This window comes from Carica papaya, chromosome 6, assembly GCF_054855325.1.
Source record: "Carica papaya isolate Zhongbai chromosome 6, ASM5485532v1, whole genome shotgun sequence".
Taxonomy (NCBI): domain Eukaryota; kingdom Viridiplantae; phylum Streptophyta; class Magnoliopsida; order Brassicales; family Caricaceae; genus Carica; species Carica papaya.
In genome coordinates this window covers 9901344-9915137 of record NC_142314.1, presented here as the reverse complement: position 1 = coordinate 9915137, position 13794 = coordinate 9901344, and the positions used below count along the sequence as shown (strand labels likewise).

The 13794-nt window shown below is 34.2% G+C and overlaps 1 protein-coding gene across 8 annotated transcripts in view; it reads right to left on the bottom strand.

Annotated features, from left to right (window-relative positions):
* Positions 1-13794, bottom strand: part of ABCD1 (peroxisomal ABC transporter 1) — a 74568-nt gene that overhangs the window by 15726 nt on the left and 45048 nt on the right. For all 8 annotated transcript variants that reach the window (XM_088223119.1, XM_088223121.1, XM_088223122.1 and 5 more), the window contains 6 exons: positions 13409-13647; positions 12490-12794; positions 12291-12402; positions 12046-12204; positions 9339-9438; positions 9146-9254 (listed from right to left, as the gene is read on the bottom strand). In XM_088223119.1, coding sequence (XP_088079245.1) covers positions 9146-9254; positions 9339-9438; positions 12046-12204; positions 12291-12402; positions 12490-12794; positions 13409-13647 — 1024 coding nt within the window. The remainder of the gene's footprint in view (positions 1-9145; positions 9255-9338; positions 9439-12045; positions 12205-12290; positions 12403-12489; positions 12795-13408; positions 13648-13794) is intronic.

The window sequence follows — 13794 nt, the reverse complement described above, 5'->3', positions numbered from 1 at the left end:
ATTTCAAGGCAGAAATTGAACGTCTGATATCCAGACTTGACTGCCTTGCAAAACCTAAAGGTACTAGTCATTTGACACATTTAGTTATGTTTTTTGTGTCTCATGATTTAAATACCTCAAATAAGCCTTTCGTATTATTATGATTGTAAACTTAGGAGCCAGAAACCACATAACCAACTTGGCTCAATCTTTTAACACCTACTCCCCATGTTCTAGCCATATGTATTATTATGATTGTAAACTTAGGAGCCAGAATCCACATAACCAACTTGGCTCAATCTTTTAACACCTACTCCCCATGTTCTAGCAATAGAAAAATTGTTACTGTTAATGATTCACTAACCATCCTAGTAAGAGTTAGAAGGTTTACTAACCATCCTAGCAAGAGTTAGAACCACAAAACTAAGCTCTTACATTACCCTTACTGATTTAATACATATTCTCAAATTATGCATCAATCTAATATCAGTAACTAAACTGTCTTAAAATCTTAATTATTGTATATTTTAGGAAAAAATATTAAATATTTCTTATATTTTATTAAAATGAAAATAGGAATATATATATATATATATAAATAAAATTATATATGGTAACCAATATAAATTACCCTATTAATTTCTTTCCTAATTAGTTTAATATATTTGAAAACATAATCAACCATTTATGTATATAGATCTTGTATATTATTCTAACACTCATCCCCAAGCTGAAACATAAATATTAATCATACCCAGCTTTTCCAAAGATACTCAATCTATATTCCATTTAGAGGTTTTATGAATATATTACCAAGTTATTCTCCTGTCTTCACATAACCAGTAGGTATGAAATTTTCATGAATCTTCTCTCGGATGAAGTGATAATCAATCTCGATATATTTGATTTTCTCATGATACATAGGATTTGAGATAATATGTAGGGCAGTCTGATTATCGCACTAGAGTATTGCAGGAGATGTGGGATTCAAACCCACTTCATCTTATGGCTCAATCCACATACGAAATCTTTTGGTATGTGGATTGAGCCATAACTCTATATTCAGACTCTGGGTTTGAGCGAGATACAATTGTTTATTTCTTACTTTTCCATGATACAAGATTTCCAACAATTTCCGTAATAGATCTCCTATCAATCGTAGATCCAGCCCAATCAGTATATGTAAAACATTCAATATGAGTATATCCATGATTTTTAAATACCATGCCAAATCCTGGGGTACCTTTTCAATAGCACAAAATATGTTCCACAACTTCCTAATATTTGACTGTAGGTAGAGATATAAATTGACTTGCAATACTGACAGAATATACAATATCTGGACGAGTCACAGTAGGGTAATTCAATTTATTAACTAGTCGCCTGTATTTCTCTAGATCATTAAAGGGATTACCATCATCTTTTGTAAGATGTACATTTGGTATCATTGGTGTATTGTATGACTTAACTCCCAGCTTTCCTGTTTCTGCAACTTCCTCTAAGACAACAAAATCCCTTGCTTATTCATTGTTACTTCCACCCTCAAAAAGTATTTTAACTGTCACAAGTCTTTAGTGTTAAACTTGGTATGTAGCGATGACTTGGGAGAGGATATTCCCGTATAATCATCTCCTGTAATTACAATATCATCAACATAAACAACAAGTATAATATCAGCTGTTGATTATCTGTAAAACACTGAATAATCACACTTGTTCTTCTTCAATCTGAACTCACCGACTACCTCACTGAACTTGTTAAACCACTCGCGGGGACTTTGTTTCAAACCATACAGTGATTTTTTTAAATAACAAACTTTTCCGTACTCCCCCTGAGCAACAAATACAGGTGGTTGCTTCATATACACTTCTTTTAAGAAATCACTATGAAAAAAATACATTTTTGATGTTTACCTGATGTAAGGGCCAATCACGGGAGGCTATAATAGACATGAATAAATGACCAAAAGTAACCTTGGCCACCGCAGAGAATGTATCAGAATAGTCCATCCCATATGTCTGAGCATATCCTGTTGCTACCAGCTATGCGTTAAGTTCCGCTATAGAGTCATCTGAATTTATTTTGACTGCAAATACTCATTTGCACCCTACAATCTTTTTTCCTTTGGGTAAATCCATAAGATCTCAGGTATGATTATTATCAAGAGCAATTATCTATTCCAGCATGACATTACACCAACTAGGGTGATTTAGAGCCTCATTGACTGCCTTTGATATAGAAATTGAATCTATAAAAGTAATTAAAGAGCTAAACGAATGAAACAAATGATCATATGAAATGAAATTAGTAATGGGATAAGTAGAATAAGGAAGGGTTCATTGACGTGTATCTTTACGAAGACTGATGGGAAGATCATGGATGGTCGGATCAGATGACGAAAAAGCTGGAGCAGGACATGTATCATTAATCTGTTGTCTTCTGGAATAAACATAAATAATTGGCAGTGGTTATTGAGTTGGAGGCACATCATCATCAGTTTGCCCAAAAGGCACACAAGAAGATATACCATTACTTGGTTACTCCGTAGTGATATTGTGTTAGAATCTATAGATGAATCATTCATCGTCCTTCACTTGATCTGTAGAGCTAGACTGAAGAGAAGAACAGTATATCTTCTTAAAAGACTACATCGGTTGATACAACATATTTATTGAGGTCTGGAGAGTAACACCGATATCTTTTTTGCAATCAAGAATATCCCAAAAAGACACATCAAGGATTTGGGATCCAACTTAGTAATATTGGGTCGCACATCTCGAACATAACAAGTAGTACCAAATACTCGCGGCTGTACTGAAAATAATGACTAATTTGGAAAAAGAATATTGTAATAAAAATCACCTTCAAATACTGTAAATGGTAAACGATTAATCAAGAAACATGCAGTGGATTCAACATCTGCCCAGAATTGCTTAAGAACTTGTGTCTGGAATAAAAGAGTTCGAGCAGTCTCAAGTAAATGTCTGTTCTTTCTTTCAACAACCCTTTTTTGAGATGATGTATTGACACACGAACACTAATGAAGAATCCCGCGTTGAGTCATATAATTCTGAAATGAATTTGACATATATTCTTTGGCATTATTACTTCTTAACACATGTACAGACTCATTAAATTGAGTTTTAATTTCCACATGAAAAGCACAAAAATGAGTAAATACTTCCAGAACGATTTTTTATAAAGTATATTCAAGTCATTCGAGAAAAATCATCCACAAGTAAAAATATTTAAATTCTGTTTTCCACATAACATGACATAGACCTCAGATATCAGAATGAACTAATTTAAAAGCAAACTCAGCTCGTTTATTAATTTTTGGACTCAACAAGCTGCGATGATATTTTGCAAATTGACACAACTCACAATCTAATGAAGATATAGCATGAAATTGAACATACAACTTCTTTAATACAGTGAGAGATGGATGTCCCAACTGACAATGTGTTTCAAATGGAGAGATCAAACTAGAGCAGACAACTAGTCAAGGTACCTAACTATCAAGAATATAGAGACCTTCTGATACATGTTATTTACCAATAATCTGTTTAATCATAAAATTCTGAAAAAGACAATGATCAAGAAAGAATGAGATACAATAATTAAGTTTTTTCGTAAGTCTACTTACAGAAATCAAATTGAAAGTAAGTTTAGGTAGACTTAAAACAGATGTCAAGGTAATGAAAGAAATTGGTTTTATAGTCCCAAAACCCTCAATATTATAAGTTGACCCATCAGCAATAGTTACAAAAGATGGTGCTCTGTGTGATTAAAAGCTAGAGAAGATATTAGAATTATCTGTCATGTGATCTGTAGCACCATAATCAATCCCTCATTTATTTGATGAGGAGATAAAACATCTTTTACCTGATTCAGCAGAAGTAGTGACTGGTAGGTATTCTTTCAAACATTCTTAAAACTAAGAGAACCTTGCATACTTATCGGCTAAAACCATAATAGTTTTCTCATAAGGGGAGCTAATAGTAGCAACAGTTGCAATATTAGCAATCTGTGTTCTCTAATTCCAATTCTTTAATTTCTTACATTACCACTTTCTATGTCGCTACTCATGACAGTAATAATAAACAATATTACTTGATTATTGTTCCGACTATCCATTGTTCTATTTCCTCCCCTGTTAATATTTCTTCCTCCTCCTCTGCCAACAAGAACATTAGAGTGCTGATTGGGTGTACTATTCTCTGTGCGTACCCTACTAAAAACTTTCTGAAGAGATGTGATCTCGGAACCGAATAAAATTTGAGATTTAACAGTCTTAAATTTAGGTTGAAGACCAGGCAAGAAGTTCATTATAGTCATCTGATCTCTCTGTGTTTGTTGTACCTTGATGTTAGTACTAAACGGTAAAAGTACATTAACCTTCTCATAAGTTTTTTTGAATTCCATAAAGCAAGTTGTGAGAGATTTTGCCTCCTTCTCAACACGATAAAAGGCCTTACGAACATCATACATACAAAACACATTGTCTTTTCCTGAGTATAGAAATTCTAAATAATCCATCAATTCTTTAACAAACTCGTAGTGATTAATTAAGCCAATTACCTCACTGTCAATTGAGTTTTTAATATGCAAAAACAATCGTGCATTATCTCTTAGCTAAACTTATCAAATTCCATTGGTGGGAGGATCTTGAATCAAATGATCATCTTTATCAATACTACTTAGATAAAGCCTAATAGTTTTGCACCACTCCATAAAATTTGTGCTATTTAATTTATGTTCAGTGATCTTTGACATGGTTGGAGTTATCTTACTCACAAAAAATTTGTTATCACCAAGTTTAATTCAGAATACCGAAAAAATATCACTTGAACTACTTGAACACAACAGCTAAGGGTACATGAAAAACACTGCAAATATACCAGAAATCCTGAGAGAAATAGAGTACGTCTCCACACACGCAAACTAACAGAAGCACACTGCCACCACCGGAGACTAACTACCGCCGCACGTGCCGCCGCCAGAGTTCACGCACCGCTGTCGAAAATCACGAAATGCCTCCATTCGATCAAAAATCATTACAGACCCCACCGGACAACCGAAATGCAGAAGGGGCTTGAAACAAAATACCTTAAATCGCACCGACAAATCGAAGAAAACTTGTTGCGCGATCTGCTCCGCTGCGACTTCCTCCGTTCCAGCCTTCTGGTTTCTTGCTCAGAATAGGCTGGCTGAATGTTTCTTTGTGTTCTGACCTCGTGTCGAACTCGTCCCGCACGCGAACCTTCCCCCTTTGGTTCACCTAACGCATGATGACTTGGACCCACTAGGAAAAAGCTTCATCTACCTCTTCTGCATGCACCACCATACCGGTCGCGATTTGAATTGGTCAAAGGACAGTGGTTGACTTCCTCTAGTACCGAGAATGGGTTGTTCAAACATTTCTTTGATCTGATCTAATTTGATCTCTAAAAATCCTAACCCTGACTCTGATACCATGAAAATAGAAATGAATATATATATGTAAATAGAATCATATATGTTAACCAATATAAATTACCCTATTAATTTCTTTCCTAATTAGTTTAATATATTTGAAAACATAATCAACCTATTATGTATATAGATCTTTTATAATATTCTAACAATTATAAAGTAATATTTTCTTCCTCTATTTGTGAATTTCAGGAACATAACTCAAGAAGGACAATTGGACATGCTGAGGCTTGAAACGAGTTATACTTCCTAAATGCACCCTTGACAAAATACGACTCTACCACAGAAGATTAGGTCACCCCTAATTCTCTCGTCTTAAAGTTATGTTTCCTTCTTTATTTTCAAATTCCAATAATGGAAACTTACACTATGATATTTGTGAATTAGCAAAACACAAACATGTAATTTTTCGCCCCAATACTAAAAGAAGTAATTTTCTCTTTAATTTGTTTTCACAATGATATTTGAGAATCCTCAAATTTCTTAATATTTTGAGAACCCGACGGTTTGTTATTTTTTTTATTGATAATTGCACTAGAATAACCTGGTTTTTCTTGCTAAAATCTAAATATGAGATTAGTCACATTATTTTCCACTTTCACAACATAATCAACACCTAGTTTGAGATAAAAATTAGATGTTTTCAAATTGATAATACCAGTAACTATTTTAATCAAACAATATCTTTCTTTTTTCAAAGTGAAATGGTCATTCATGACTTTTCCTGTGTCTACAGTCCATAACACAGAGTAGCAAAATAGAAAAACAGTCGCTTACCCATGTTTTCTTATTTCAAAATCATATGCACAAACACTATAAGCGAAACTCTTTTAACTGCAACCTTATCAACAGTTACCATTTCAAGTACTAGACTTTCCCAATCCATGAAAGTTCTAGCTATTTTTTCTTAAAGTACGAACAACCAATAACCTTGACCCTAGGGTTAGCAAATGTATGTTTGTGGTGGATTTACCAACATAAAAATGATGCAGATGTTATCATCCTCCCACTTAAAAGTTCTATATATGTGCTGATGCTACCTTTATAAAGACAAAGTCTTTCTTTGCAAAATTTTATTTTTAAGGGGAAGAATAATTTCTATTTGATATTTCTCTACTCTTAAACACTAAAACATCTCAACAAATAGCTACCATATTAAAAAACAAACAACCACAAGATATACCTGAACCTATGCCATCGAAAAAAGAAAACTAAGAAAATTAATCAAAATCCTCAACAATATAGGACTCATGGTTCTCTCAGGTGTACTCAGGAAGGAAAAACTTGGAATGAGATCTAAAGCAAGTTCATGAATCCAAGTTAGGTACTGGAAACGAGGTAAGCTCTGAGAATTCTTTACCTTATGATATAAATATACATATTTCACTCGGAAAAGAGACAAAGAGAATCCACTAAGCATCAACTCTACCCAATTTTGAACTTTGTATCATTCGAAAAATGTTCTTCGTCTCATAAAAACTTTTACATAAGTCTAAATACAAGAGTCATTCCTAATATACTAACTGAAGTTTAACCATTAAAGAATGATAGATTCTATGGAAGTTGAAATATAGGCTCTGGAGAAAAATCAAACATGGGAAGTATTGAACCCATCCAAAGAGAAGAAACTAGTAGGGTACAATTAGGTATTCATGATAAAATATAAACCTAATGGGTTCATATAGAGATTGGTAGCTAAAAGATATACTCAAACTTATGGGATTGATCACAAAGAGACCTTACACCAGTGGCAAAAATGAAATAGTACGTGGTTTAATTATCCTTGACTGCAAATGTTAATTGGCAATTGTAACAATTCGATGTGAAGAATGTTTTCCTACATGGAAAATTAGAATAAAAAATTTATATGAAAATTGATCTTTGGTTTCCTAAGGGCATAAAGACAAACTAAGTGTGCAACCTAAAAAAGACACTATAGGGGCTCAAGCAATTCCTCAGAGCATTGTTTGGAATATTTGCAAAAGGTTATGCTAGCTATACGATACAAGCAAAGTTTGGGAGATTATACTTTATTTATTAAGCCTTCCAATTCAGGAAGTCATAGCCCTTCTAATATATGCAGATGACATATAGCGACAAGTAATGATGAAAAGAAAAAAACATTGCTCAAATGTCTGACCAAAAAATTTTAAATCAAGAAATTAGGAAAGTTAAAGTATTTTCATGAGCTAGAGGTGGTTTCATCTAAAGCTAGGATGAGAAGTATGTTACTGACTTTTTTAAGCTACTAACAAGCTGGCATGTAAACATGTGAGTATCTCTATTGATCCCAATCACAAACTAGAATTGATTGAAGAAGACTTTGATCTTACCAGGAAAATGTTCTGGTTGGAACACTAATATACACATCACACATCATACCGCATATTGCCTACACAACAAGTGCGATAAGGTAATTATGCACAAGCCCAAAGAGGTAACACTTACGAGCTGCATATCGTGTACTCCACTATTTGAAGGGTACACCAGGAAAATGTATTATATTTAAAAGAAACAACCAGTTGATCTTTGACGTCTAAATTGATGCAGATTATGAAGGAGCATTAGTTGACAAGAGATCCACCACCAGTTGTTATACTTTCTTTAGAGGAAATCTGGTCATATGTAGAAGCAAGAAACAGAATATGCTACTCTGGTCTAGTGCAATGCCAGAATTCTGGGGAATAGTCCAAGGAGTAAGTGAATTTTTATGCCTCTTAATGATCCTGGAAGGCTTGAAAATTGAATGACATAGGCCTATGAGACTCTTTTACGATAATAAATCAGCAATTAGTATAAGAAAAAATCTCATAAATATGACCGAACTATTAAAGTCGACAGATACTTTATCAAGGAGAAATTGGAAAGTGGTGTGATTTGCATGTTATACATGCCTGCTGCCTCAAAAATTTCTGTTATACTGACTAAAGGGTCAAGTAATCCCAGATTTCAGATGTAATTGTCAAGCTGGGAGTGGACAATATTTATTTGTCAACTTGAGCCGAAGTGTAGAGAAGTATATATTATTGTAGAAAAGTGTATCTTTGTATAAGCAGGATAAAGGATATACTAAAAAAATACTCATATATACAGTCAATTATATGTTTATCTTTTATTACCCTAAGAATGTGTATATATAGGGCACTCTAACTCAATAATAAAACATAACATTCCATCCTTCCATAGATACATAATTGTTATTCAGACTGCTTATGAATAGAATATATAGATGTTTGCTCATTAAATGCCTCAACAACCTAGTGATTATGGATTGCCAATGCCTACGATTGTAGATTAGATTTTTTCTCCCTTTGTTTCCATCATTTACTCCTTTCAACTGTAGGTCAAAAGGTCATTTGCTCCTTGACCAACAAAAATTCTACAAATTGCATTAATTATAGCTTTGCCATTCAGTTTTATCTCTAAGAAAAATTAACGCAGAAGTGCTCAATCTCTCCCTTCATGCACCTTAGCACCTTTTACCAAGCATACTGACCAGGCCCAGCCAAAAAAAAAAGATATATTAGATCTCCAGACAAGTGACACCCTTCACTTTTAAGAATAAATTGAGACAGCAACATCTTGACTAACAAACTGAAATATCTCTGGCCCGCAATGGCAAAATTCAAGAGATACACTAGTTGCATAATTTGTACTTTCACTCATATTTAGTTTGAAAAACACAAACTACCTTAATGAAGGCGCAACAAAAGAAGATGCAGCACTTTGAAGGATGCTAGCACCAATTAAACGAATAAAGGCTGGCTTGTTCTGTTCCAGGACATACTTCACAGTAGTTCCTGCGAAAATTGATGCATTACACCAAGACTAAAATCACACCCAGATTATAAAATTCACTTAGCTTAAAGGAAAGATCATAATACCATTCAGTGAGGCAATCCGATCTGAGATCCATGTTCTCGAGACAACAAGAATAGCAACTGCAAGCAGTTGTGCCCCTTGTTTGTCAAATACTGTAGGCACCTGAAAAGCAAGTATCTGGAAAGTCAATAAAGAACTAAGACACAAGTAATGAGATGGATCTGCATTGAACACTTAATTGCTGCTATGTAGATAATTAGAAAATCAGGAGGAGGTCTATATAGATATTGCAGTTAGAAGCTCCAACTTATCGACCAAACATTTAGGGCCCGTTTAGTTCTAGAGAACTATCTTGAGTTTTCTTTCAAAATTCATATGTATTTATATATAAGAACATGTATAGTTGTTGAAAGTAAAAAAAGTTTTGAAAAATGGCACCAAAAATATGACAAGAAGTCGGCATGGAGATCCCACCAGGATTTGACTGAGAGACAGGATCATATAAAGTTTATAAATTGAAGAAGGCACTCTATGAACTCAAGCAATCACCTAAAGTATGTTTTGGTAGATTTGCAAGGATAATGACAGGCTTGGGATACAAGCAAGCTCAAGAAGACCTATCAAGCACTCTAAGACAACGGAAGTTATAGCTCTACCATTGTATATTAATGATAACATTGTAATAAAGGATGATGAAAAAAAATATCATGCTCAAGCAATCCCTAACCAGAGAATTCAAAATCAATAAGCTAATAAATTGAAGTAATTTCTTAGAATTGAAATCGCCTGCTTAAAATATAGGATCTTCATCTTTCAATAGAAAGAGATTCATGACCTATTAATAGATATGGACAAGCTACCATGTAAGTCAGCTAGTACTCCCATTGGTTGCAAACATAAACTAAGATTAGTAGAAAACAGTACACCAATAAATAAGCAGGTGTACTAGAGACTGGTTGGAAGAGAAATATACCTATCACATACAAGACCAGACATCAGTTGTGCAGTGAGTGTTATAACTCAGTTCATTTACAATTCTAAACAAGTACATTTACAAGTAACCTACAAGGTGTTGCATTATTTAAAAGGGTCACTTGATAAATGAATCATGTTTAGGAAAAATAATAGGTTACTCCTAGAAGCCTATGCGGATGCAAATTATGTAGGGTCAGTGGTTACTCTTAGATCTACCATGAATTACTGTAACTTTATTGTGGGTAACTGGGTTACTTAGAGGAGTAAAAAGCAAAAAGGAGTTGCGAGGTCAAGTACAAAGTCAGAACTTCGAGCAATGGTTCAAGGGATATGTGCATTATTATTAGTAAAGAGAATTTTAGAAAATTTAAAAATCGAATGGCACATCCTCATCCGTATATATTGTAACAATAAATCGGTTATAATCATTTTTCATAACCTGGTACAACATGACAAAACCAAACATATTGAGATTGATAAGCACTTCACCAAAGAAAAACTAGATGATGGTTTGATATATACCTCATAACTTATAATGTATTGACTAAAAGTCTAAGTAATCCAACATTCCAAATTATCATTGGCAAGCTGCGAATGAACAATATCTATCCCCCAACTTGAGCGGAATATATACCTCATAACTTATAATGTATTGACTAAAAGTCTAAGTAATCCAACATTCCAAATTATCATTGGCAAGCTGCGAATGAACAATATCTATCCCCCAACTTGAGCGGAAGTGTTAAAAGAGTGTTAAGGAGTGTATATTATATGTAAATAAGTTAAATGGCATTAAAGTAAAATATACCCTATATAATTAATAATGGTTTATTTCTTTTACATTCTATAAAACCTATATATATAGGGATGTGATATTTAATAAAATACACATTCAATCATTCTTAACATCTACAATTAAACAAGGACAAGTATTAAAATTTAGCAACTCATGTACATAAATGCCAAAACTTCATATGAAACATTTACTCAAAATGGATTTGGACATTCCGTATCTGCATTTTAACTTTGTTTCTTTGGCAAGAAATATCTCTACTATATACTTCCAATAGCTAAAGCATGAAAGACATAAGTTGGTGTATCTAGTTACTGAAAGGGACAGCACCTTTAGGATGTAGCTCTGTTTTCATTAAGGTGAGATTAACCACATGACTTCAACCTCAAACCAACAGATTCGTCAGTTGTTATTTTACAATAGAAAAAAAAAAGTAAATAACATGTGGAAGTGACATATTCAGATCAGCTTAATACAACTCAGAATAAAACATATCATCCCATAGATATTTAAGAAAATTTCTAATAGCCGATTATTTTATTTGTTTGATATAATGTTGCATGACAACTTAATCCTATTGTTTTTTTGCAATCAAAATAATTTCTAGAGGTACAAAACACCATGAGATTCAGTATGGCAACACTTAGAAGTAAACACCATATTGACATTAAGGAGCAAAGCCAAACGTCAACGATTACAAGAGCTACCACAGTATAGTAAACACCTATCTAAAACCAACTATTATGCAAAGGCCTTGATTTGAGAATTACCAGCTGACAAATAATGATAATCATGATAAATAAACAGTAGACTTACGGAGACCTCCGAATTTCAACAAATTATGCAACTAAGCAAGAAGGTGACAGAAAGTAGATGGCCACCAATACAGCAAATTGGCTTTCAACTTCAGAAGACCAAAATATTCATCACTTAGTTACCCATTAGCCCACCATAACTACAATCTCCCCCAAAAAGCAAATTAATTCAAGTCTTAGACTCACCAATACTTTAAACATGGCAGCTACTCTCAATGGCAATATCCTTGAAGACATTTGCAGTTGGGGAACAATAGGCAATGGAGCCTTATTATTTGCAACAGGTGCTGCCACTATCACCTCAGATATGTATGTTTGTTCCTTTGAATCCGAAAATGCAATGTCCTAGATAATAATAACCAAGAACTCTTATACAATGACAAAGTGGGTCCTCTAAAAACAAAGTGTTAGTAAATTCAAATTTTCTAGACCTTTTCTGCAGCAGCAAATGCTTGTTGAACTGCCATTGCATCATTTTGGCGGTCTGTATCAGAAGTCTTCAACATCTTGGCACCAGGTTTAGTTACAACTGGAGAATCTTCCCTGAAATTTTGCTGAAGTTAATAAACAACTAATCATAATCCATATAATAACAGATATTATCCTGATTTGTCAACTACATGATACCACCTTTTGTAGTGCACGTGCCATCCTCCTTCGCCATTCAAGGACAATACCACATCATGAAATGCAACAAGAGCAGGACGATGCGAGATTGTTATACATGATGTTCCCATAGCTCGAACTTTAGCACAAAAACGTTCTTCCATATCAGTTGTCACAGCACTAGTGCACTCATCAAGAATTGCAAATTTAGGCTTATGGTAGAAGAGTCTGGCCATCCCCAATCTTTGCTGCTCCCCCAGAGATAATTCATCACCCCAGTTAATCTCCTTCTCAGGTGGGTAACGCTCTAACAAATACTCCAAGTCAACCTAGAACATGATGCAAAGAAGTTCTATAAGGAACACATTAATGCTAATACTTCTATTTTTTTTAATGGAAATGCTAAATACTTTCTTAAGAAAGAGAGAATGCACCAAAGAGCACCAAGGGGGGATTCCATCTACAAAAGACAGAATATACAAACTAATTGAAATCTTACCATTGAATTAAGAGAATGACACTTGAATAAAAAAAATAAAAGATTTGAAAGCATAGATCTCTAAGTCGCTAAAAAAAATCCTCAAAATCTCTTCTGTTTCTCTCCTTCCAAATAACCAACAAAGAAGGCATGAGAGAGAGAGAGAGAGATTTTTATTCTCACGATCTTATCAAGCTGCATAAATTTGCGAGTATTTTTTTAACGAAACCAGAGCAATACATGACAAGTAATGAGGGACACCACAGCAAAAGAAGCTGGGGGGGGGGGGGGGCGGGGCTTGGAAGCTCTTCTAAATGATAGCAGCTTATCACAAAAAATAAATTATACAGGATTCATTCTTCTTCCAAATTTATTTCCAAAGAGTATAAATGAAGTGGGAGAAGGACGAGGCATCTATATTAATGCTGAGAGAGACTGAAAAGAAGGGCAGAAGATGAGACCTACATTTTTCAACAACTCCAACATTCCACTTTGTGCGAGTGGCTCAACCTCTTGATCTGCTGTAAGAGGATAAATTAACTGGTCACGAAGTGTTCCCACAGCTGTATACGGTCTTTGAGGCACATAGAAAATCTCCTTGTTAAGATCAGAACCCACCCCAGGTTTAACAATATGGCCAGAGACCAAGGGCCAAAGGCCTCCTAAAACTCGAAAAAGAGAACTCTTCCCGCTCCCATTTGGACCTACAGCACAAATGAATAAATTAATTAGCTGCCAGCAACAAATTATAACTGAATAAACATTCCCTTTTATCTTTGTAAATACACAGCAGCCAAAGCTCATGAAGCACAGGTTTGCAAGTAAACAGAATCAGTATATAAAGAAAGCAA